This window comes from Nannobrachium achirus, assembly GCF_963921795.1.
Source record: "Nannobrachium achirus genome assembly, chromosome: 17".
NCBI lineage: Eukaryota > Metazoa > Chordata > Actinopteri > Myctophiformes > Myctophidae > Nannobrachium > Nannobrachium achirus.
The window spans coordinates 45314433-45339987 of record NC_137824.1 but is presented as its reverse complement, the minus strand read 5'-3'; the positions used below and the strand labels follow the sequence as shown (position 1 = coordinate 45339987).

At 42.7% G+C, this 25555-nt stretch overlaps 1 protein-coding gene across 1 annotated transcript in view; it reads right to left on the bottom strand.

Annotated features, from left to right (window-relative positions):
- The window catches only part of LOC308302067 (ecto-NOX disulfide-thiol exchanger 2-like), a 126717-nt gene that overhangs the window by 25875 nt on the left and 75287 nt on the right, over nucleotides 1-25555 (bottom strand). The window contains exons 4-9 of the mRNA XM_080746249.1: nucleotides 19474-19629; nucleotides 16832-16879; nucleotides 13885-14091; nucleotides 10389-10622; nucleotides 8219-8431; nucleotides 2722-2828 (exon numbers count right to left, since the gene is read on the bottom strand). Of these exons, the coding sequence (XP_080602375.1) occupies nucleotides 2722-2828; nucleotides 8219-8431; nucleotides 10389-10622; nucleotides 13885-14091; nucleotides 16832-16879; nucleotides 19474-19629 (965 nt within the window). The remainder of the gene's footprint in view (nucleotides 1-2721; nucleotides 2829-8218; nucleotides 8432-10388; nucleotides 10623-13884; nucleotides 14092-16831; nucleotides 16880-19473; nucleotides 19630-25555) is intronic.

Genomic DNA, 25555 nt, shown 5'->3' with positions numbered 1-25555 from the left:
TTTTCGGCTTCCGGGAAGATGGCGGATGGAGTAACAGCCTGAAAAGCAAGCTCCCCGATAGTCGGAAAATAAACTATGCAAAACAACATGTAAGATAAAAACATTTAAAAAAAAGTGTGTGGAAGAAGCTAGGGCGACTCTAGAACCGGTAAAAAACACATAGTGGTGCTTAAAAACAAGTATTTGAGAGAAATAAGAAGAAGCTAAGATGGCGACAGCCGAGCAAATGGCGGAGGTGATCAGAGGACTCGCTGACATCAAACAAAACATGGAAACTTTTAGACAAGAAGTGAGACAAGACTTTGTAAAGCTGAAAGAAGAAATAAGGAGAGAGAACCAAGAAGAAATAAGGATACTAAAAGAAGAAATGGACACGCAGCAACAGAAGGTGAGCGGAGAGATGGAGGAACGAAAAGCGGAGATAGCGGAGGTCCAAAGCCGAGTGTTAGCAACGGAGGAGTGGCAAGTAGAGGCGAGCGAGTTGGTAGAATACCTGGAGGATCGGGTGAGGAGACTACAAGAAAGGCTGCTGGACATGCAATCGCGGCAAATGAGAAACAATATAAGGCTGTTCAATTGTCCAGAAACAGCAGAAGACGGGTCAAACATGGTTGACTTCATAGAGCAACTGATGTGGGCTGAACTCGACCTACCAGAGGACACGGAGCTACAGATCATGCGAGCCCACCGAGCCCTGACGCGAAAACCTCGGGACGACGCGGCTCCCCCACGCTCGATCATTATCAACTTCCACAGATTTGATGTAAAAGAGTTGGTTCTCAGAAAGGCGTGGGCTAAGGAGATAAAGGTGGCCGGGAAGAGGCTCGGATGGGACCATGACTACCCACCAGAAGTGGTCAAACTTAGGAAGGAGTACGTGCCACTTAAACGGCTGTTAAAACAAGAAAAAATTACGTTTCAATCCCCATATACAAAGCTAAGAGTCCAGTGGGACGACGGAACGAAGGTGTATACGTCCGCGGCAGAAGCAGCGAGGGATATCCGAGCTAGAGGCTACAGGGAGAGGACAACACCGCGGACGCGGGCACCAGAATCGACGGCGGGGGACGTGGAGGCGGCGCTGGGCGAGGAGACGACGCAGGATACGGAGAAGATGCAGGATGAGGAGGCGCAGCAAGAAACGGGAACGGAGATGACGGCTGACACGGCGATGGAGAAGGACAGACGAAGGAAGGAAAACGTGGAGAGATGGCAGCGTGTGTTGAGGAGAAAGACGGGAGAAGAAAAAAGAGGAATGTTGAAAAAGGGGAAAGACAGGAGGCAAGAACAGTCAAAGAATTGGCACAGTGGCCCCCAGCTTGTGCGCCTGAGGACACCACCACCGCCGCCATCACCACCACCATCAACGACACCACCAACAACGCAGACACGGGTCGTAGACCCGGCGGCGGGGGACGTGGAGGTGTCGCTGGAGACGGGAGCAGAGACGACAGGCGAGGCGGCGATGGACGAGAGACGGAGGAAGGAGGAGGTAGAGAGATGGCAGCGAGTATTGAGGAAGAAGACGGGAGAGAAAAGTGGAACGGTGGAAAAAGTGAAAGAAAGAGACAAGAACAGATAAAAAAGTGAGTGCGGGCACCGCATGCTATGGGAAAGAAAGGACAAGGGGAATCTAGAGTTGCAATAGAAGCATATTTGAATGACAGACGGGACCGACGAGGGGATGTTTAGTTTAGGGGGATTGTGTAGTTTTTGATATGTTTGGTGTTTTTTTTTTACTCTTCTGTGTAGTTGGCTAGACGCTGGAAGGACCCAAGAGTAGGGAATATTTTCAGGTCTAGAGAGGGGGCCCTGTCCATGATGGGGACAAACCCCTCAGTTTAGTTAGAGAGGGTAGGGGGTAGTCGCCCCTAGGTGGAAGTCCTGTGTGTGTGTGTTTGTGTTAGTGTAGTAGTGTGATTAGTGTAGTAGTTTGTTTGTGAGTGCGTGTATGGCATGACATTTGGATGTTAACATTATATTGGACATAGACAGGTAGAACAGATGAGGGGAGTTAAGTTAATAATTGATGGTTAATATTATGGGAATTATTTGAACAAAGGATGGTTAATAAGATGTGTAAAATGTCACTGAATGTAAATGTGAATAACTCTCCAGAATAAGGACAAAAGGTATAACGACGGACACTAGATGGTGGAAATATTCTAATGATAATGAAGATGGACATGTGAAAAGGAAAACAGAAAAAAAAGAAGACAAAAAAGTAAATCCTGTGTATGAACAGTATGATGATGATTAATGTGAAGAGATGATGGTTGCCATGGTTTATTTGTGTGTGTAAAAAAATCAATAAAGAGTGAGTGAAAAAAAAAATAAAGTATTAAAGTTTTCAAATGTATAAAAATCTTTTGAAAATAGCAGATCTACAAGCTCACAATGTGTGGCATTGCGACTCATTGTGAGCTGGTAGATCTGCTATTTTCACATGAACTAAATGTATAAAAGGCTGAAGTGGTTAATGTATGTTTTGTAATAATAATCAATATTAACTATTAACTAGTTTTCACATTTTTGGAGTGGAGTAAAAGTATAATATTTGCCTCTGAGATGTAGTGGAGTAGAAGTAAAAGTACATAACATTGGAAATACTCCTGTGAAGTAAAAATACCTCTTAGTTACTTAAACCAACAACAGTCCCATGGTCTAATGATGAAGCGCACCAACCAGAGAAACAACACAATAGAAGCAGAGAGTACCAACCTCGGCTTGCTTGCGCCACATGTCCAGGTTCTTGCGCTGCGCTTTGGAGAAATGGTCCCATGCCTTTTGTTTGGAAGCAGCTTGGAATACAGACACAATCTGTTCAACTGTGGCAGGATGCAGGGAAGGACAGAGAGACCATCCAGAAAGACAGAGAGAGAGACAGAGAGAGAGAGAGAGAGGATGGGGAAGAGGAGTGGAAAAAGTCAGCTAAGGATGTGTGTGCAGTGTGTGCAGTGTGTGTGTGTGTGTGTGTGTGTGTGTGTGTGTGTGTGTGTGTGTGTGTGTGTGTGTGTGGTGTGGCTGTGCGCACGTGCATGCACACACACTGCATTGTTGCATTTGATTGGTAGTACAACATTTCATTATTAAAACGAAGTAGGGTTGTACAGCAACATTTTATTTAACATCTGATTCTGTTCAGTCAGTGATTAATGTTAATTGTTTCATGTGACCTCATGGCATGCGTCACTACAGACTAATTGGACAAAGCTCATGGTGCATCACTACAGACTAATTGGACAAAGCTCATGGTTCAGGTGAGCTGAACGGGCAAAGGAAGCAGGTGACAGGGTGTTAGGAAGGACGGGTGGATTTGTCCTTTTAGAGACAGAGGGCCCTAAAATGTAGCTCTTAATCCCAGCTCATATTCCTTAATTAAGTGATGATGGCACCATCTTACAGTATGTGCAATTGGTATTATGCAAGTGGCAGTGAACGCAAACACTTATGGTTTAAGAGTCGGCAGCGTATATTAAACACATTGGGGGAGTGTTCATATGTTATTTAAGGGGCGCAATGCGGTGAAATGCTATTATGAACCTTGACTTAAAAAAACGTAAGGCATACCGTTCAGACCATGTTGTGAGCGCAAAAATAAATGTTTATTTGGCCACAAGAGCGCGCCTCCTCAGTGGCTTCCCTGCACAGGTCCATTTGGTTGTATAAGGACACAGCAGAATGACTAGGCCACATCTCATTCAATTCTGATCTGATTTTTTAAATTAAAATGTCCACATATTCCTTGGGATGTCTGTTTTCGTTACCAGCCATGACTGTATTGTCTCCCTATCACACGCGATCAAGCTAATACGCAACTTCGGCTCTTACGTACTGAGCGCACAAATCCATGGTAAGACAACTCGGCATCATGACCCACATCTCAGTCAATTCTGAACCAATTCTTTTTCACAATTTCAGCTCTAATAGCACAGACATTCTTACTGTGACTTGCAAGTGTGATATCACTGATATGTAAATAAGCAAAGAAAGCACGGACTCCACTAAATTAATAAGGTAAGTGCGCAAGGGAGAATTACATTGCTGTCCGTCCATGTTTGTCTGTGCCAAAGATGAGACGTTGGCGTGCCTTGACCTCATGCACAGCTATTGGGTGTTGTTGTCAATGTCTCTAGAGCACATAACGCTAGCTCTTATGGCTTTTAAAGGGAATGACAGCCGCCACGCTCATTGGTTTTAATAAATGAACGCCCAAACACACCCTTGACTAATTCAGGGCCTTTCGCGCACATCGCCTTGCATTAGTGCGCAAAATACCACACTCATAATAGCAAAATGGCAATTGATCACGCCTCCATCTCTTAATTTAAGAGCTGCTCTTATTTGCACGTTCAAAATAGACTCCAGAGTGTCCAATGGGTGTAAAACTGGGTAGATGAGACACTTTTGAACCCAGGTGCACCATGGGAAGGCTCATGACCGGAGTCCAATCTCCATGATTCAATTAGTATGAACTGAGAGTAAGGCAACACATGAATATAAATAAGTGTTTGTATGGATTACTGACATGGAGGATGGCTAATAGGACAGAATTGCACGCACACGCGCACACACACACACACACACACACACACACACACACACACACACACACACACACACACACACACACACACACACACACACACACACACACACACACACACACACACACCTTATAAAAAAATACAAACATCATGCTGAGCATGTTTATATGGCTGATGTTTGCATTCAGGTCAACATGCTGGTAAAGATACGTGCTAGACACAGACTGCTGTAGGCAGTGGCTTAACACAAGAGGTGAAAACCAAAGCCTTAAAGAGTAAGGCAGGGCAGTAGAGGATGTCTGTTATGTCACCAAAGCTGCATTATTGATTTTTACTTTACTTTTTCAACGATCTTTCATAGCACATGACTGCTGTGTCAATAAACTAAAGAACACACAGGGCAAAGCCAGCATCTTTAAATGTCTTGGGAAAGATGACAAAATGAACAAAGCAGTGAATCCCTAGAGATGGTCCTCACACTGGAAAACAAACCTTTCAGTAAGGTCACTGCACAGCTGAACTTCTGCAACTCTACTGCACAGCTGAACACACTGCCAGTCACATAAATGTGGGTACAGACAATGAAATGAACTTACCTTTAACCCACTTCCACAGAACAAGGAAATAAACAACCAAAGCCTGATGACCTTAAAGGTGATACACCATGAAAATTCACTTTTCCTATTTTAAAACCCTTTTTTGGGGTCCCACTAGCACCTTCTATCCTCACAAAGTCCCATTTCAGACCGTTGTGTCTTTCTCTGGTTTTGGGAAGGTGGAGGTTAACTCTTTCAATGCCACCTTTTCACCACTAGAGGGCGCCCAATGGCCATAGAATCCTACATAGACAAGCTGGTATATGCACAAGCCATGCGCAGCCATGACTCGCCTGAACACTTTCCTTTGTGCATGTACAGGAACAGGATGAAGTTAGCTTGAAGTTACCTATTGGCTACCAAGCATTTTAGAAGCCCTATTTTCGGCGATTTAGCCATGATTAAACCTTGCACACCTCATGGATATGCATGGAACAGAGAAAATGAGCTCTAAAGATCCTGGATTGCATTGGAGTGGATGGTAAATATCGGCGGCGCGACGCTCTCGCGGGCCGTGTAAACAGATGACGGCCGGCGGCCCGGCTCAAATTTTTCTTAAAAAAAAAAAAAAAAAAGCCGAACTAGTTCGGGATCGGCACCCTGATAAGGACAAATAAAGCCGAACTAGTTCGGGATTGGCACAGTAAGAGTTAAAAGCATCCCACGGGTTCTCAAAACAGGCAGTCCAGATTTGCTGCCGTTTGTGACGTCATAAACGGCAGTTTTTGAAGATTTTTTTTTTTGGGGGGTGGCGCAGTTCAGGCCAAAGGTGGTACTGCAGCTGAAAATGCTCTGAGAGCCATTCAAAAATGAGAGGCTCTATATTCAGGAGTGGTAATTTAGCCTCAAACCTTTTGAAAAACGTTTTTGGGACATAAACAATATGACATAAATACTTTTTAAATGCATGGTGTATCACCTTTAAGGTTGACACACATCCACTTAACTTCCTTCCACTCAATATCTAATAATATAAATGTCAAGATGTTAAAAAGTTATTTTCAATCTGTGGCAATGCAAACTACTATTCTCGTGACACATACTGTATCTTATAGAGGAACGATTTACATACTTTCGAAAAAGTTTGAGAACCACTGATCTAATGGCCAAACAGTGACTCAAATGAAATGTCCTAAAGACTTTGTCTTGGGAGGATAAACTGTACTGTGTGTTATATGTGTGTTTATTACCCGGCTTGTTCGAATGCTTGATTCTGATTGGTCAATCGCTGAAATCAGAGGTCTGATATTTCTGGATAACAGACCGCTCCACTCTATAACAGACCGCTGCCTAATCAACGGCTCAGAACACCTGCTGCAGTCAGGCTGCACTGCGCAAATCTTTTGCCGTATCAAACATGTCAGCCATGTAAACAAACACACAGCGACATTTAGAACTAAACGTTGCACTCAAGAATGTTTAAAATATTTTAAGCGAGGAATAGATGACGCAGTATCAGAAAATGGATCAACACTTCCTTGTTTTCCAAGGCGACCGTGTTACGCTGGGGGGACGCCCAGCACAACACTTGTGGAATACTTTCAGCCGTCTGTAAACAAGGAATTACTTTGTTTCATTTTTAGTTTTGAGTGAAATTATTAATTTTATTTAGTAGCTGGGTAATAAGCGAGGAGTAATAACCTTCAGCCTGATAACTCAGCCTTCAGCCTGAGTTATCATAGGGTGACCATACGTCCTCTTTTCCCCGGACATGTCCTCTTTTAGGGGGCTGTCCGGCCTGTCCGGGGGGGTTTTATAAATTCCTTCAAATGTCCGGGGTTTCGCGCATATCACAGTTTAAGCACGTTCAATGGTTCGTTTGGAAACACAATGTGAGAGGCGGGTTTCACCCCTAACCCCGGAACGTGTATTATTCATACTACTCTCTGCCTGCGCTGCGATCCCTCCCTCCCTCAGCCTGTCTCGCTTTCAGATCAGAGGCAGAGCAGCGTGAGCTCGGCAGCAGCTCGCGCTGCTCAAGCCAAACGAACGAACTGCAAACGCAATTAATATGCTGTTTCACTGATGAAATGCACAAAAAGTGCCAGTGACCAACATTGAGAAGCAGAGCGTTCTGTCAGCAAAGCTGGTACTCTTCCGTGTCCATTTAGGCATTTACAAATAAAAGTTCTTCTGCTTCAAGCCCATATCAACACTGCAAAGTAGCCTACAAGACAGTCTGTGCGAGGTGAGAGCTCTTCTGCTAACTAAATTGACAGAATCCTTTGTACAACCTTGTAAAGCAGAAGATACGGCGGTTTGAATAATGGGCTACCTCTCTTTTATTTGGTTACAAAGCTGAACGTTCATACAGGAGTCAAAAGGCATACTTTATCAGTGGATCTCTCTAGCCTATTAATAGATTTGTAAAGGGTCCAATTGGTACCCCCTCAAAAATGAATATATAACTAATAATAGGCTAATAGGGCATAATTGAGCTGTAAACTAATAATAGAAATTATTTTGGATTTTTTTGTATTATTGACAAGCACTGCAGAGCCAGTCATTATCCCTTACTTAATGTTTTATGAGTATGTGTTGTATGAATTATGAGTATGCTAGTGTATTCCCCTGATACTGCAAATATATTTTGGCAAACATGTCAGCAATTAAATGTGTGTAAGCGTGCTCTTTGATTGTGCGTAGATTCTGTTGCCAAATGCCAAGTAAGAAAACATTAGTTAATTTCAGAATCTTCATGAAAACTGTGTCAGTGGGTTGAGAAGAAACTTTGCGAATACGAGCGGTTAGTGAATGAGGCCCAGTGTACTTCATAAATAAGATAAATCTGTATTCCACATTACAGACTTTGCCTCTTCTTTATGTGTTTATATATTGTAGTTTATGAAATGGGTTGGTCAAATGACGCAATTGGTTGATAGGTGTGGTATAATAACAATATACCATGGCTATAAAGTCAAATATCTTGTACTGCGCAACATTTTTAGAACATTGGTATCGGTATCCACTCGTACGGTGATCTACGCGTACGGGTAGGTTATTGCACATTCATGCCATAGTAAACTGCTGCCATACAGCAAACACTACATTATGTACAATACATAATCCACTCACACTGAGCCAGTATCCCGGACAGGGCGGTCTTCAGCTTCTCTTTGGCTTCCTCCATCTCCTTCTCATGCTGAGTCTTCTCCCCCATCAGGCGGCGGATGTGGCTGTTGGAGGACTGGATCATGGAGTAGAAGTTGTTGGCGTTCCGCCGGTTCACCTCGCCTCTCTCCACCCAGGTCAACAGCACCCGCACCGCCTCAGGAAATGAACTGTCATCTGACCCCAGAGGAGAGGAGAGGAGTGGGAATGTTCAATATTGGCTTTTTGCCGATATCCCGATATTGTCCAACTCTAAGGGGCCTTTTCCACCAGCAAAGAACCGGTTCCAGAACCAGTGTCAGTTCAACTTTCTTGGGAACCGTGGTTCGTTCTTGCGAACCTGTTTGCGTTTCCACCAGATTGAACCAGAGCCAAGGATTTTGTGGTTGCGGTTCCGAACCAACTTTTATGGTTCGGAACCAACTCCGGTTCTTGGTGGAAGAGCTACATGTTCATCCCATAGACGGGAGAAAGAACCAGAACCGGTTCTTTGCCGGTGGAAAAGGCCCCTAAGGAATTTCACTTAAGTTTCGGTTTCAGTTTTCATGATCAAGTGGGGACGGGCCTTGGTGTGCGTAAGGCCGCCCCCACTCGACCATGATTGGAGGAAGGCCCCGCTCTATCCTGACTGGAGGAAAGCGTGTCACCCAACAGTTTTGGTGGAGCAACTGAAACTGCTTTTTTCCTCCTCACATGGTATAAGGCTGAAGTCCAAATATGGACCAAACACTCTATAGTAACTAGTAGAGAGAGAGACACTGGAGCAGCTCAGACGGTTCTAGCCTTTTTATTCAGGCACCTGAATAAAAAGGCTAGAACCGTCTGAGCTGCTCCAGTGTCTCTCTCTCTACTGCATACATCTGTCCCTGCTCCTGTGATGCACCAGACTAGCCGTGTAGGCTGAGGCGCGCTGTAGAACCTGTAAAAGAGTTCGTTCGGATGAGCGCAAGGTGGACAGAACAGAGCAAACAAAGGTTTCAAATATGCCAATTTATTTTCTTTAGGCAAGTAGGATTTAAAGATGAAGCTCAAAAATGTAATAGACAAAAATAGAAAAATAGTAAATAGACAAAAATGAAAAAGGGAATGCCTAAACAAGCATAACTATAAGTGCTACTGACTTCAATAGTATTTAAAGGCAGAGCTCCAGAGCATTGTGCCCCTAACTTCCCCCTCTCATCTCAGAGACCGGAATGACTAACTCAACCTGAATTCAGGAGCTTAAATGGTGCGGGGCCTTCCCCTAGTTGGATCAAACCAACTATCCCTGACCAGGGACACCAACTACACCTAAAATTCAAGTGTACAACTCAAAGAAACATTTCACAATGTAATAAAGCTTAAGCCAAGCTAAGTAAATAGAAAACTAAGTATTAATACATTTTCAGTAACCCAACTCTTTATGAATAGACAATGCAATCTTTCAAACACCCCTAAATTCCCAATGGTCTGTTCCAATCACAGTCTCCTCACTATAACATGAGCTCTGGAGACACCTGTGATTCTTTTGGAGGACCAACAGGAGTAAGTATGTTAGATTGACAAAGATCAATGATCTGTTGAATAAATAAATGCATGTTTAACCAGCTCTTATGTCCTGTGTATCATTTCATGAACTGAATGAAAATATAAGGGATCTTAACAGTATGGATAATTAAGTACATAAATAAATGTCAAACCAATACAAACAGTTTAACCCCAAGTAGCTAGCATACCTAGCATCAAAATTGTTTGTAGCTGACCATGACCATGTGCTTGGGAAATGGTAAAATCTGAATCAAGTACTGATGAAAACATAATGCAACCAAACCAGGCATAAAATAGAATGCATACAATGACCAGAAAATAATATGTAATCAGGAAATAAAGAAAACTGAACATGTGGGCCTTAAAACCTAGAAGTGGGAATGGCAGTTTCTGACATTGTCACAGAACCCCTTTGTACTCTATAGTAACTAGTACTATCAGAACATAGACCCTTTTTGTTATTATTTGAATTAAATGAAATCGCTTCTTTAACACACACACACACACACACACACACACACACACACACACACACACACACACACACACACACACACACACACACACACACACACACACACACACACACACACACACACACACACACCTTTGATCTTGTCCCCCAGCTGGCTACATTCATGTTCAGAGTAGTGGATGATGGGTGGTGGGGAGGGCGGGCGGAAGCGGTCCTCCTCTATCTGGCGTCGGTGTCTCTCCTCTCTGGCCAGGGCTCGCTGGTGACACTCCCACTCATAGAAGTCATCTCTGGCCTGAGCAAAGTCCACGTGGAGGCGACCCGAGTCCTTCTTGTCCGTGCTGGAGCCCAAACGGATGCGGTAGCCTGCAGAGGAGGGAAAGAAGAGGTTAAAAGGAGATCATGTAGAAGAGAGACAAGAAGAGTTTAATAAAGAGACCATGTAGAGGAGAGACATGAAGATGCTAAAAAAAGAGAATTTGTAGAGGAGAGAGACATGTAGGCAGCGCAGAAGTGCCGATAATCACGATAACACACACCCTTGTGTAATATTGCGTTTATACAACAGTTATCCTTAAACAAATAATAATAATAATAATTTCATTGTAATTAAGATATTAACTCTCCTACTGCCAGATTATTTATTTATTTATTGGGTCTGGTGCCATCAAAAAGCGGCTTACCTTTGCGACGTTATAGTAGATAGACAGACAGACATTTATTTATTTATTTATTTATTTTTTGGTTGTGCAATAGTGCACTTTGGTCTGCCAGGCAGCAGAGGGCGGCGTCATGCGAGAATGAATGTGAATTTGCCTGTTATGTGTTGAAGAAGAAGAAGACCAGTCACTGGCCACAGAGCCTTACAGCCAGAGGAAATCAACAAGGAAGTGAATTGTTCTCCGTTGATCTAACGCATAATGGATTTTTTACACCATCACCGCGGAAAATGTGTTTACAGTAGGCGGCCGCGCGACCCCTCATCAGCTTACAGTCATCAGACGAACGAACCGAACGAGCGCCGTATTGGCGGAGAGGTCTTGCGAAAACGGGCGAACGTGAACGTTCAAAGCGTGGGAAGAGTTAAGATATTCAATAGAAATGTGTAATATTTTAATGCCACATTTAGCTACTATGTCCCTGAAATGTCTTTGTTTGATGAGACCTGTTCCATAATGCTCAATATCACTAAGGGTAGAGAGCTATTTCAACCAATCAGATTGCTTTGTTAGAACTACCTGTTGTATAATGTGGAATACAATACATAGACTGCACAATGTGGAATACATGGACTAGATTCACTAGAAGATGATATGGAATACATGAACTATGGGATGTGGAAAACATGGACTAGATTATGTGGAATACATGGTCTAGGGAAGGTAGAATACATGGTCTAGGGCTGTGGTTCTCAACCTTTTCAGGCCGCGACCCCCACAATAATCATATTTGAACTGGGGACCCCCCAGTTCAAATATTAACTCATTCGTAGTTTACGGCCGTAAAGCCCGTTAATTTCTCTATGTCTTTCACTGCCGGCTTCTCCTACCTGTTAACGTGGGCGCTCGTCCAGTTCCCATCGTGCGTGACACGGACACTGCTATGCATCGTGTGTTCGCGTATTCCATCAGCTTCTCAAATCCGTTGAAACTTTTTCAATTGAGTTCAGAAAGAAAGTTAACGGGCCAAAATAGAGGACGGACTTCCGCTTCCGGTTCAGGGACTCCAATGTTAAAGTTGTCCGCTCAATAATGTGTCCGTGTAGAAACCGATCACGGAGCATTAGTTCCGGCCTATTTTAGTTCGGTTCGATAAAAAAATGTTTTTTAATTAATTTTTATTACATTTACGGGCTCTACGGGCATGGCAGAGAAGGGGTACAAAGGGGTATTTTGATGGCAGAGTTTGAGTTAAGCTAATCATTTGGGGACCTCCCTGGGGGTCCCGACCCACAGGTTGAGAACCAATGGTCTAGGGGAGGTAAAATACATGGACTATGGGAGGTAGAATACCTGGCTAATACTAATGCAGCTAACTAACTGCAGTTTTAACATGGGTGGATTGTGTAGCTGTGCTAGGCTAGAATACATGGACTGTTTGTTATGTTTTTGTTTATCTAATGTAACATATTAATGATGCTTGTAAATGCATGTGCCTGTCTCACTCTAATTGTAGCTGTGTGGGTTTCCTCTGCAGGAGGCAGAGGAAGACTGATTATTACTCTAGCGGACCTGACACTGGAACCTCCCTCGTTTCTTCCCTCCTACACTCTCTCTCTCTCTCTCTCTCTCTCTCTCTCCACAAATGGCTGTTTGTGGATCTGAAGTGCAATCAAGCTCATGTAGTTAATTGATGGTTTAAATCATCATAGTGTCTGTGGAAACTTTGCTGTGTTTGCCTTGTGCATAATGATGCCTGCTGCTGACTCCCGAGACGTGTGTCGCGACACACACACACACACACACACACACACACACACACACACACACACACACACACACACACACACACACACACACACACACACACACACACACTCACGAGGAGGCGCAGGAGTATAGGATAGCATAGTAGAGTTGATTTCAGTTTCTGCTGCTTCAATATTTCATACAGGAGACGACAGTGTGCGTGTGTGCGTGCGTGCGTGCGTGCGTGGGTGGTGTGTGTGTGCACTGTGCATGCGTGTGTGTGTGTGTTTCTATGGGGAGTCAGTGTTGTTAACTCTGTCATCTGGGCCAATACTTTGCATAGAGGAGATTTAAGACGTGTGGGATTCTGGAGGCTGCTGGGAAATGGAGATAAGATAAGAAACCACCAGCTGGGGTCACATGACTATCTATACCTTCTCTCCACTTCCCAGTTGATTCATATCCTCTGTTGTCTGGCTCTCTGACTGGGAGAAGTGGGAGCCACAATGTACTAAAACATCATTAGTGGCCTAGAGGACCTAAATAACAGCTGAAGCAATCTGCTCCTCTTTGAGATTAAGATCAGCATCAAATCCCAGAGGAACAACAATATCCACACAGTCAAAATCTGTGGAATGTCATCTTATCCCTTTGAGTGCTTAACAAGATACAAATGTTTACCGCAGCTCTACAATGAGACCCACTCAACAGACTAGCAGGAAAGAGAAGACACAGTTAAAGCAATAGATTGGAATTTCATCCCTATATAAATAATAGGTGTGGGGTGAATGTGAACTGTCTTACCGGTAGGGCTTTCACCGACTAGTCGACTAGTATAACCACTAGTCGATCTTGTACTAGTCGAAAAGTCGATAAAAAAATAATTAAAAAAAACATTTTCTTTTTTTTTTCATGGAAATGGATATATGTGCTTTACGAGAGACAGCAGCTATTGGTGAGTCCAAGCATGGCTTTCTATTACTGTAGCAGCTAAAATGGATGTGGCGATTGTGAAATGCTGGTCTTGTTATGTTGCGCTAACTTGCACACGTGGGGTTTGTGTGAGTATCCGTTGTCATGGTAACTTGGCTGCTGTGAAAAGCCGTGCCACAGCGCTCTTTATTATGACCTAATATGTTAACGACTAGTCGACTAGTCGACTACCAGTGGCTTCAACTAGTCGATCTGTAAAAAATACTTGAAGTGAAAGCCCTACTTACCGGACAGGAAGAGAGCCTTGTCCACGGTGTACTCCTCTGCGAATCGTATGTGACAGAAATTCTTCTTGCTCTTGCGGATGGCGATGATTTCTCCACACTGTCCGAACACCTCCACGATCAGCGCCTCCGTGGAGTTCTCCGGCAGGCCGCCCACGAACACCGTCTTACAGCCTGGCGGGCGCTCTCTGAAACCCGGAGGTGGAAGGTCTGTAAACATGGAGAGACAGGAGAACACAGGACACAACGGTTATGTGCTTGACCTACGGTAAGATGTAATACTACTATGGCTGGACGGGTGGCATTGTAGGCTACATGAGAGAGATAAGAAAAAGCACAAAAAAAAGTTACATTATCTCTATCAAAAGAAAAGGGGGGTAGTTGTTCCGGTTTAAAATGAAGCAAACACAGAACTAAAAGTTCCTATGATTGGCCGCTAGTTGCGCTGTTCTGGCACCAGAAGCAACATGTTCTACATGGGATTACATTCATTTCCCCCGAACTTTTACATTTGATTTTCTTACCTACATTGTCATAAATACATTATGGTTCCTGTCGCTAGTTTAAAGCCTTGTTTCAATCACCATGATATGCGTTTTGTGAAAATTTTCAATTCAATTCAATTCAATTCAATTTATGTTATTGTTATAGCAGGGTATGCTGTACGAGGGGCTTGTGATGATTCTTCTTCATGTGCTTTATTTTTGGCAAACTCAAGACAATGTCCCATGTATCCCTGCGGTTGCACGTGACCGTTGGCAGGCAATAGCATTCGAGATGGTACCCTTTCTACCAATGAACGTCGATTTCTACAATGATGGCGGCACCCATACAACGGCCAAAAAAAGCTTCAATTGCACAGCATAGAAACCAAAGGCTTTCCACCGTCCATATTTATTTACAGTCTATGGTTAAACCGAACGAAGAGAATAAAAATAAACGCAGATATCTTCACGATGATCTAACAGGGATGATGACAACATGGATTAAAAAAAAAGAAAAGAAAGCTTAGATCATATTTTATGTTAATGCTAATCTGCATGAAAGCATGAAAATTTGCCCTAAAATGGTTGGGAGATCCTTTCGTGTGGATAGAGGCAACATCGCCATCCCCCTAGCACGGCAGACATGATTAATTATGCATAGATAAGCGCTGAACTGAGTTAATCTGTAATAGATCAGGCCTCTTCTCATGTGTACATGGAGCGAACCGGCTAATCACTGTAACACTCAGGAATGCTGATTGTGGCCGGCATCCCCATGTGGTACCGGGTTATGGAGTTTGAACAATGTGGACACACACAGCTCCTGGCTGGGAGCCAGTCGGCAGAAATAGATGTGTCCCTGAGGACTGCCGTCTCTGTGGCCACTCACTGGTTCTGCTACACAAACCCATCGTAGGTGTAGGATGAGGCACTGAAAACAGACGCTTTCCACAACACTGGATACACACACTCTAAAGATAGACAGCAGCATTTAGAAATCGGACGAAGACGGACAGACAAATAAGACTAAGTCTGAGTAATGCTCAGTTTGATGATCCAAAAACTACTTTTGAAGGACATGAACCCCAAACAAAACATCCAAAAAGAGAGACGCACAGAGACAGAAAGATGAGTGAAGAGTGAGAAAAGAGGAAAAAAGACACAGCCTATGAAGATGAACACTGACACACGCAGAGAGAGAGAGAGAGAGAGAGAGAGAGAGAGAGAGAGAGAGAGAGAGAGAGAGAGAGAGAGAGAGAGAGAGAGAGAGACGCTAAAAAACGCTATGCCATTTTTTAAAGGTATCTATCTATCTAGAGAGAGAGAGAGAGAGAGAGAGCGTTGACAGCAGGTTGCTGTTCGAGTTAAAGGTCAATAAGAAGGGATGCTGTTTGTTACGCTAGAGGTCGACCACTGCTGGTGATGGATGCTATATGCAACCTGCTACATAAGAGCTGCTCTATTTACCTATGAATGCTGCTACCTGATAGGCTGAGTGCTTGAGTCCTCTGGAGATGAGAGGTTGTGAAATTGTGAATTTCAACACAACACAAATCTAGCTATATCTCTATTCACATCAGTGATATCACTCTTGCAAGTCACTCTGGATAATGTGCTAAATAGAGACGAAAGAGCGAAAAGTTTAGTTTGGACAGGAGCACATACATGTATGAGCTGGTAGATCGGCTATTTTCAAATATCCAACGTTGAAATATTTATAGATTTAATAGGGACACATTTAGTCATTGGTCATGGAAGTGGGACTCTCCAAGGAAAAAACTCGCATAATTGACAGAGCTATGACCGAATCAATCTGCAGTGTTTTTATGTTTCCAACATCAGATGTGCGTGGCATGCGCCAATCCAAATAAACAGAGTTACAAGCTATCAGCACACTGCACCATGGCGTGTTGACAGTTTATACATCTGTTTTCTTGGACACATTTATTTTGTATTAAACGCTAGCATCCCTCTTCTGAGGGGAACATTAGCCAAAAATAGACAATCTATATGAGCTTTTAGATTGACAATTTTCTCCAAAGAGGTTTTGCGTATAGGAAAAAAAGAGCAGACACATTTTTCTAAGTAGTGAGGTTTTAAGCAATTAACTGTCTGAAAATACATATAAACATGAATCCAACACAGCGCTACACATTGACAGTCCTGTCAAACAAGTCTATGGAGCTACAGTATCTACAGCATGCCATCTACAAAAAGGTTTAATCTCTAACACAATGTTATACAATATGTTGTGGAGGTCCATGCTTCATCTCTCTCTCAGCTAAGGGGTCCTTGGACTGAAAAAGGTCAAAGACCCCTGTGTAATACACAAGCCTGAGTTGGTAGGCAATTAGAGCCGATTGTACACACATACTGTACAGTACTGTACTGTACTGTACTGTACTGTACTGTACTGTGGAAACAAGGAGAAAAAAGTGGTGATTTCATGACTTTCTCTTTATTACCTATAACACTAGTACTGTCATCCTCCTCCTCATATCTGTGCTGTAGGCCTACATGATAAGAAGAAAAAGAAAAGAAACATGTTTTTTCTTCTTCAGGCATAACAGGCATACATTACACAGTAATAGCAGTTCTTTCCTCTTTTGTCTCCCAGTCAGGGGTCATCAATATGACTACACAGACAAATGTGTCTGTGGCAAAAAATACATACACAAATGCTGTGCTGTGTGTGCTGGACAGACCAAAATGTTTATATGTTATAGTGTAAATTATTTTTGATTGTGAATCTGTGATTGAATGCAACTGCCTGTGTATACCGGTATATACATTTACCAGTTACATATTGCTGCTACAGTATGTTATCATATACTGTAACCTGATGGTATCGTTTTCAGTGTGAATAATATCTGCCATTCTTGTACTGTACAAGACTCAATTCCGTATGTTCATGATAAAAGGAAACCGCAATCAAACGGTAACTACAGTTTGATTGAAGTGTAATCAAACTCTGGTCTCACCATGTTATTGGTGAGGTGTCAGCAGGGATGTGGTCATATGAACATGATTGACACTGAGTTTTAGAACATCAGGTACGCTTCAATATTTCAATTCCAATCCTTTGGTACAGAAAGATTTCCATGGTGCCCTGAAAATCATCCTGGAATCTACATTACTATTCCTTGTGACTTTTCTGTATTATATCTGCTTAGTTTGACCTTGACGGACATGATGGTTAAGGACCTTGAAAGCCTAATCTATGCAAAAGTCCTTCAAGGCTACCATCAATTGTAATTCAGTGGCAAAATATATTTATGCACCAGCTTCCCAAAGCACGAATTAATGAATTAAGTCATTTTCTGATAAATGCAACAGCATTAATCAAGATATGTGTGGAAAATCCCACAGAGGGAAAATGTTTTGAAAAAGAAATACAAAAATAGAACCCAGGTAAAAAAAAATAATAATAATAAAACACTGTTTAACAGGCACTTATTATTTAATATCAACCACAACATTTGTACAGAACGAAAAGAGGCTGAGTAAAAAATAAATAAATGTAAAGACATGCTATTCATTTAATCAATTTAGTCCATGCAAGAGCTACAGTATTAAGATGCAAAATGCTATTTGGCCTCCTTGGAGGTTTGTGGGAATTTGGCACATTGCCGTGAATAAAGGCTTTTTAAAGGACAACATTGTTTACAACTAGGGTTGCTTTTTTACAACCAGGGTTGATTTATTAGAATTAATGTTAATCTTTTTTCATGTATTGCTTTCTATCCTTAGCGATTTTTAACTGGGTGGCGGGGGCATTCGAGTAATTGGTAAAAATGAAATTGTTTTACTTAATAAGCCAGCCTATTTTTGTTAGATCTGGAGGTCAGGGCAGAACCTCTGCCCCATGTTTTTCACATCGGTCTGTTATAGCGCCACCAGGAGGTAAATCTTTGCAAAAAAATAAAATTGTGGTGCTCCTGGAAGGAGCTAAGCTCCATCATCTGGCTTCGTCCAAAGTGTGTTGTACGCCCAGGGTCACATTGGCCAAGTTTAGCGGGGAGCTTATTGAAATGAACTCATAAATAGCATTTTTTCAAATCAGTTTTGTGGTGGCGTTATAGGTAGATTCATGTTTTGGCCTATAACTCTTGAACTGTAGGTTCTAGGGTATGGCATCAGAAGCCTTGTGTTACCAGAAGACTGGTGTAGTTAAGAATTATACCACCAGTAACTAACTAGTAAGACGCCTCAGGGCGACATGGCCATCTGGCCAGTGATTTGTATCGGACCAGTTACCCATATACAGTATGGAGATCCATGTACTTTATATGGAGATATGCTGTGAGAGCCCAAACATGCTTACTCAGTTATTCGTTATGTGAAAGTCCTATGATGTCTATGACATCTGACATCATACCCTTTTATGCCCATGAATGGAGATCCCTGTCTGTAGAACCAGCCACACAGATATGGGCAGATAACCAGGCCCGACTCCCAGTGCCTTGGGGTATAAATGAAATGTCTACAATGTATTCTCATACCATTGCTATCCCTAAAGCCCTGATAAAATGCTGCAAGGAAAGTTCTTGTGTGAAGGAAAATATGTGACATGTGTGCCATTTTTATGTCTTTGTGTGATTTGAAGCATGTATTCTGTTCACACCATAGACAGACAGACACATCCAACATCAAAAACAAAAGAAGCTTAGGTGTTTCCTTTGTTGTTGTTATTGAAGGATTGTGAAGTCCCCAATGTCTTTTGTGCTGAGGTCTTGTTTACGCTTAACTTGAAGCTGACACGCGTGAGGTGACTTTGAAAGAAAAGTCCCTAGACTGAAACCTTTCTCTAATAAAATGTAACTTAAAGCATAGGGAGGGTGGGTTCAACCACATCACTTTAATTTATATTCAGAAATCGGATTAAATGGAGAGTAGATGTGAGATACATTTGATTGATTGAATACTTTATTAGCGGATTGCAGAAAAAATGCTTTCCTCCCATCATCTCCTCCTGCCCCCTCTCTCTCATTTTCGTGTTCTTTCTTTCTCTCTATGGTGAAAAGTCAAATGGTGTAACGTCACAGATTAAGAAGTCTTCAGAGGAACCAGTCTTCAGAGGAACAGCTTTTTAATCATGCAGACTTACTGGGGTTGGCGGGGAAGAGGGTGCAGCTGGCGCAGTGGATGATCTCCTTGACCATTGGCACATCCTGGGAGTGGGGCAGGGCCATCATGCCCATGCCAGGCATCATGGGGTTCATGGGGGGGATGCCAGTCATCATGCCCAGGTTGGGGTCAAATTCTGGAAGGCGGCAGAACAACATTTTTTAAAATAAACTTTCATGAGAATACACATGGGAACGCAGCAGAACTTAACACATAACAACTATTGTTGAGTTGTTTTTTCTACCAGTTTAACCCAAAGCTCATGTTCTATTATACATTGTGATTTATTCCCTCGTTGATTATTCTGTCAACACCAGTGACACACAAACAACCTAGAAACAACAGAATATCACAGCTTCTCATGAATAAATCACCTGACAAACATCATGCATAATTAACAAACTTTATCTGACTCGCTCTTATTTACTCCTGCTGTTAGAAACATGATCCAAGACATTGCATTATGCTGTGGAAGCCCAAATGGAAAAAAAAGGAAAAACCTACATGCCAAAGGGATTATATTGACAAACACTGATTTAGACAGCAGCTGTACATCAACGGGTTCGCGCGTGTGCGAGAGAGAGAGAGAGAGAGAGAGAGAGAGAGAGAGAGAGAGAGAGAGAGAGAGAGAGAGAGAGAGAGAGAGAGTACAACAACAATAATAAGTATATGACTGTTTGGTCATATTGTATTCTTGGAATATATACTGTATATATATTCCACCAGAAGGCAGGCCTGTGCTTTATTGGACCAGGGATATACTGTAACATCTAGGAAATGTTTATTTCATGAGGTTACATGTCTTATATTGACAGAGCGCAAACTCAAGTTTTGGCACACAGATAAAAAAAAGATCTTATTACTGTACATCAGCGCTAGTTCAATTTAACTGTGGCAATGCTTATATTCTTCTGGTGTGTGTGAGAGTGTATATGTGTATGTGTGTGTGTGTGTGTGTGTGTGTGTGTGTGTGTTTGTGCGTGCGTGTGTGCAAACAGTAGCCTACACATCAAGATTTTGGACAAACTTAATCACCGTCTAATTTTCACCAAGATTATTAGGAACTAGGAAGAAGAAGTAAATGGAATATGTAGACAATCAATAAGATAAGATATTAAGATAAGATGAGACTAAGAACTCTATTCATCCCGCAAGGGAATGTTTCATAAACGTTCATTGTGAAAACAACCTTAATTAGACCCCGATCGAGGAGCCGTGAGGCAGCGTGTGAATAAACAACAACCGTGTATGAGAGATCGGTTTTTCAGTCAGAGGTGAGAACCTCCAGAGATCGTGAAGGACTCGCTTCAAGAAAACACATCAAAAGTGAAGCCTCTAGGTCGTCCGCCCACACAGGAAAGAAAATGCAACACAACCCTGACCGGTCACCTTTATTGTCTATGAGACTTCATCTCTCCTACAAGAGATTGCAGTTCTGTCTCTCTCCTCTCTTCTTGTTGGATGTCAAACAATCTCCTTCCTGGAGGTTCGTTCAAGCAGTCCATCAGAGGTGCAGGGGGAATACAAATGTAATTATAAAAACTTGACAAGTTTCACATTTGGTGAAAGCTCCTGGCTATTACTGTCACACTACTCTTCATCCTCTCCTCTTCCTCTCTAGATTTCAAAGATCTCTTTTAGGAGGGAGTCCTCTTCAGACTGTGAGGCTGTCTGTCTGACTGTGACCAGCTAATCTTACGCACCACTGGACCGATCGGTGTGAAACTTTGCGTGCACACTCCCCGCAGGCGAAAGAAGACCACACATTTTTCGAATCGACCTTATGTGGGCCATAACAGGTTGTTTAATATTTTGCACTTTAACTATTGAATTGTCAATTAAAGAAAATATCCACATGACCCCCTGTCGCCGATCAGTCATGCAGTCTGGAAACGTCTTAAGACGGGCGATTTCAAGGAAGTGAGTGTAGTGTGAACTGTGAAGTGATTTATGACTATATAGCTGACGACTTGAAAGTCATGGAGTGTGTAGGGGCCATTAATATAACCAGGCCCGGGCCACCGGCGTAGCGGTCCAGGCACCCTAGGCTGCAATGCCAGCCTGACAGTGTGTTGTGGGTTTGAATCCCGTTTCCGACGATCTTTGCTGTGTGTCTGTCACTCCACATCTCTCTCCCCATTTCTTGTCTGTCTACTGTCCTATCAATAAAGGCATAAAAGCCCGAAAATTAATGATAACTTAACATTTTGCCAGAAAATAAACAACAGATTTGATTAAATCCCTTAAAAGTCTTGCATGCATGTAAATTACAACTTGTTCGCAGAGGCAAACAAACACGATATAGTATTTCTAGTTAATTATACCCGTTGTCCCAAATTGGTCGTTATTATGGAAAATAATTAGACCTATTCAGGGCCCGCCCACTCAGCATCCCCCTGGTGCTGAAGTCACGTTTTGAAGGGTAAAACCCTGCTAAAAGCCCATAGAGTTAACACAGAAATCGCAAATGTAAAAAGAACACAAGATAGTAAAAGGCACAAAGCATTATAATTTACCATTCGAAATAATGATTTGTTGGCTTTAAGTCCAGCTATTTCTGTTATAGTTTCCCCTTCTAAACTGACGTCAGCACCAGGAAGTTGCTGAGAGGGCGGGCCGTGAATAGGGCTAATCGCGATTATCTCAAATAACTGTGATTAGGCGATTATGTAATAATCGTGGCAGGCCCAGGCTGACAGGCACTGCCCCCTGCAGTCCAGGAGTATCTGCATTATATCATGTGGTACAAACTTGTTTAAAAAAAAGTACAATAACACATCTCGTCAATGCATTGTGAGCTTGTAGAATGGCCATTTAAGCTACTTTTGATACAATGATGTATAGGTTCCGGTAAGGTTTCTGTCCGACAGCGGTGATTATGCGTCTCTGCACAAAGTCAGTTGTTCAGCATTATCCCTTCTGTTCTGACTTCTAAGGTTACAATGAGCTCCCCAACCCAGGGCCAAGAGGAGCCACACTCTTTACATCGTACTCTGAAAACCCCAGTGACTCAGAGAACCTTATACTTTCCTCTCCTTCCTTCAGTAGTACTTGCACCTGATCCTGCAGAAAGAACAAAAAGAATAGAAAAATACGTTTTCCTGCTTAGCTAGCACTTCTGTTTTTTGAAAATACCCAAGGAGCACGGGGACATTTCTGCTTCTTCTAGTTCGTCTGGACACCATTACTCACACTTTTCTTCTCCAGTGGCCCACTTTTAATATTGCTGATAAAGGAATTTAAGCAAACTGCTGCACCACTCTAAATGGCTCTGGATGAAGGGAGTCCGCTAAGTGCCCCCAAAAATGTAAATGTTTTTGGCTTCATTATTAAAGCAGAAATGAGCGAATCCACTGTAGGTGCTATTAGCAGCTTTGCTCTCTGTTACACTGGAATACAGATGAGGAAGATCCCGGTGACTGAGTGCAAAGCTGAGCCCTGAGACACCACAGAAGAACAAAAGCGTGTTCTAATAGTTGCTGACTCAGAGTTTATGAGACCGTAATGAAGATGTTGGCTAATTTGGACTGACGAGGAAAGAGGGATAGAGAGTAGAGACAGAGGGATAGAGACATCAGGCACGTGCACACAAAGACATCACAGGGGGCTTGAGCCCCTGCCCTTTTATCCATCTGTAAAAGGTGCCCTCTCCAGACCATGAATGCAGTTTTCACTATGTGGAAAGACATGCAAATGCCCTCTTTCCATGCCATACCCAAAGGCAGCAATCAAGAGAATTGCCTTGTCCAAACTCTCCTGAACTTGAATGCAGCATCTTATGTTGAAAGAATTGCCTACTCTGGGTAGAAATTCTATTAGTTAGTTAGTTAGTTGGGTTAGTAATTCATGACGTTCTCCAGTATTGACTTGATTATGCTTAGTTCAGTGTGGTATCACTCGGCGTTGTGAGCTTGGAGGTCTGCTATTTTCGATATTTCCACCAAAAGGCCCTTTTAGAAATGTCAGCCCCTGCCTCCCTAACATTCTCTGCACGTCCCTGAGAGACATAGGGAGAAAGGAGGGAGGACAGAGCCAGAGGGAGGAAGAATGGAGGGATAGAGATAGAGAGTGAAGTTGTGGAGACACGAGCTGTTTTTCCATGCAGGTGATGGATGAGGAGGGGACACAGCTGTCCTCTTCACCCTGCTCTGCTCTCCTCTCTCTCTCTCTCTCTCCACCTCCCATTTTCTACCTCCACCCGTCCTCTCTACTCCTCCCTCCTGCAACCACTGCCACCTCCTAACTGTTTTAATGAAGATGCATTACCCCGAGTGAGACTTCAACTGTTCTGTTGGCGCCCAGATTAAGAGCCTCCTTTTTCTGGCATCACACCGATACACTTCAACCTATAGCTGCTGTAAATGTTAGATTTAGTTCCCCAGGTTTTCTTGTACCCAGCAATATCAGAAGTTTTACAACAGAAACACGCAAGTGCACGCACGCACGCACGCACGCACGCACACGCACGCGCACACTCACACGCACACGCACACACACACACACACACACACACACACACACACACACACACACACACACACACACACACACACACACACAAACACACACACACACACACACACACTCTTCAAGCTTTTTGAGATGAGAGTGAGTAAAAAGACTATTACAATACATAGATATCTTATGGTCAACCACTTTCCTTAATTTGAGCATCTCATAATACGCAAATGAAAAAATGAATACATACATTTTTTAAATTACAATTGCTATTTTCACTATTTAGTATTAGTATTGGGGTGCAATTTGTGAAAAAGAACAGAGAAATATGGGGGGTAGGGGGAGGGGGGGAGAAGGCTAAAGACCAGCGAGGGCGAGCTCTCTGAGCGTCCTCGTCTTGAAGACCTCATGGGAGGATGCAGGTTAGCATTTCACCAGGTTAGCATTCACCAGCGTCGGCAGGTTAGCATTTCACCAGAGTTAGTTTTACTCAGGTTAGGGTTAGGGTTAGGTTTAGGTGGTACCTGCCGACGCTGCGTCCTCCGGTGAGGAGAGCTTGCCTTCCCTCCTAAAGACAGTTTGAGGACTGAAACTTGCAACTAAAAACTATAAATGAATGAATGACCAATAATCGATCACCGTTATTCAGAGATAGGACACTACATGTTTACATCAGCAGTTCAAACATTTCGCCTCCTCTAAACCATCCATTTGACACAGCTTGACTTTTATCTCCTAGATTGTGTTTTGGGTCAAAACAAGTATTTTTCTACAGACCATAACTAAAGCACGGATGATCGCCGTTATAATTCCTCTTTTTCGGGTGAACGAAAAGATGATCGCCTTAAGCTCGGGACATTGTGTGTACACTACAGGGTGTGTTCCTGATGCCGTCAAAAAGGTAAAAACTGTGCCAGTGGCGGATGAAATAATGAATTGATACCCGACATTGAATGTGTTAAGCTTTGGGACACAAACGATTTCTGGGTCACTCAAGAGGACGGGGGAGAAATGAAGAGTTTTGGAATTTCACCTGAGAGACAGATAGAAAGATGGCCATAACAGCACCACAGACACTGACACAGAGCTGGGCTTACTGCTTGACAGTAGTTATTAATAAATAAATAGATCCATGTAGCCAACCCGTCTGTAACAATGCTTGAAAAGATTGAGGGGAAAATAGGTGACAAAAAAGGATTTCAAACATCTCTACTGTTTCATGTAATACTTAGCCAAAGTCCATCTATTATAGAAATCTCTGGTGTATCTCTGTGTGTGTGGGCGTGGCGTAGATTGATCCTTCTAAAGAAATGTGTTAACCCTTAAGTTCTGTTCAGATTCACTACACCTTCGTTCTGTTCGGGTCATTTTGACCCGGTGGATATTTGGTTTAAAAAAAACAACACTAATATAAATTTTAACTTAACAAATCATCATGATACATTGACTTTGACTCAATACCAAACAATTCATATGATATATTTGGTAAATGTTTGCATTTCTGCTTTGCTATATCACATTAAACACTGAAAGAGCTAGGCGTTTTTACTGATTTAGCTGAAATCCATGTGAAAAAAACTACTTCATTTAATACTGGGCAATAT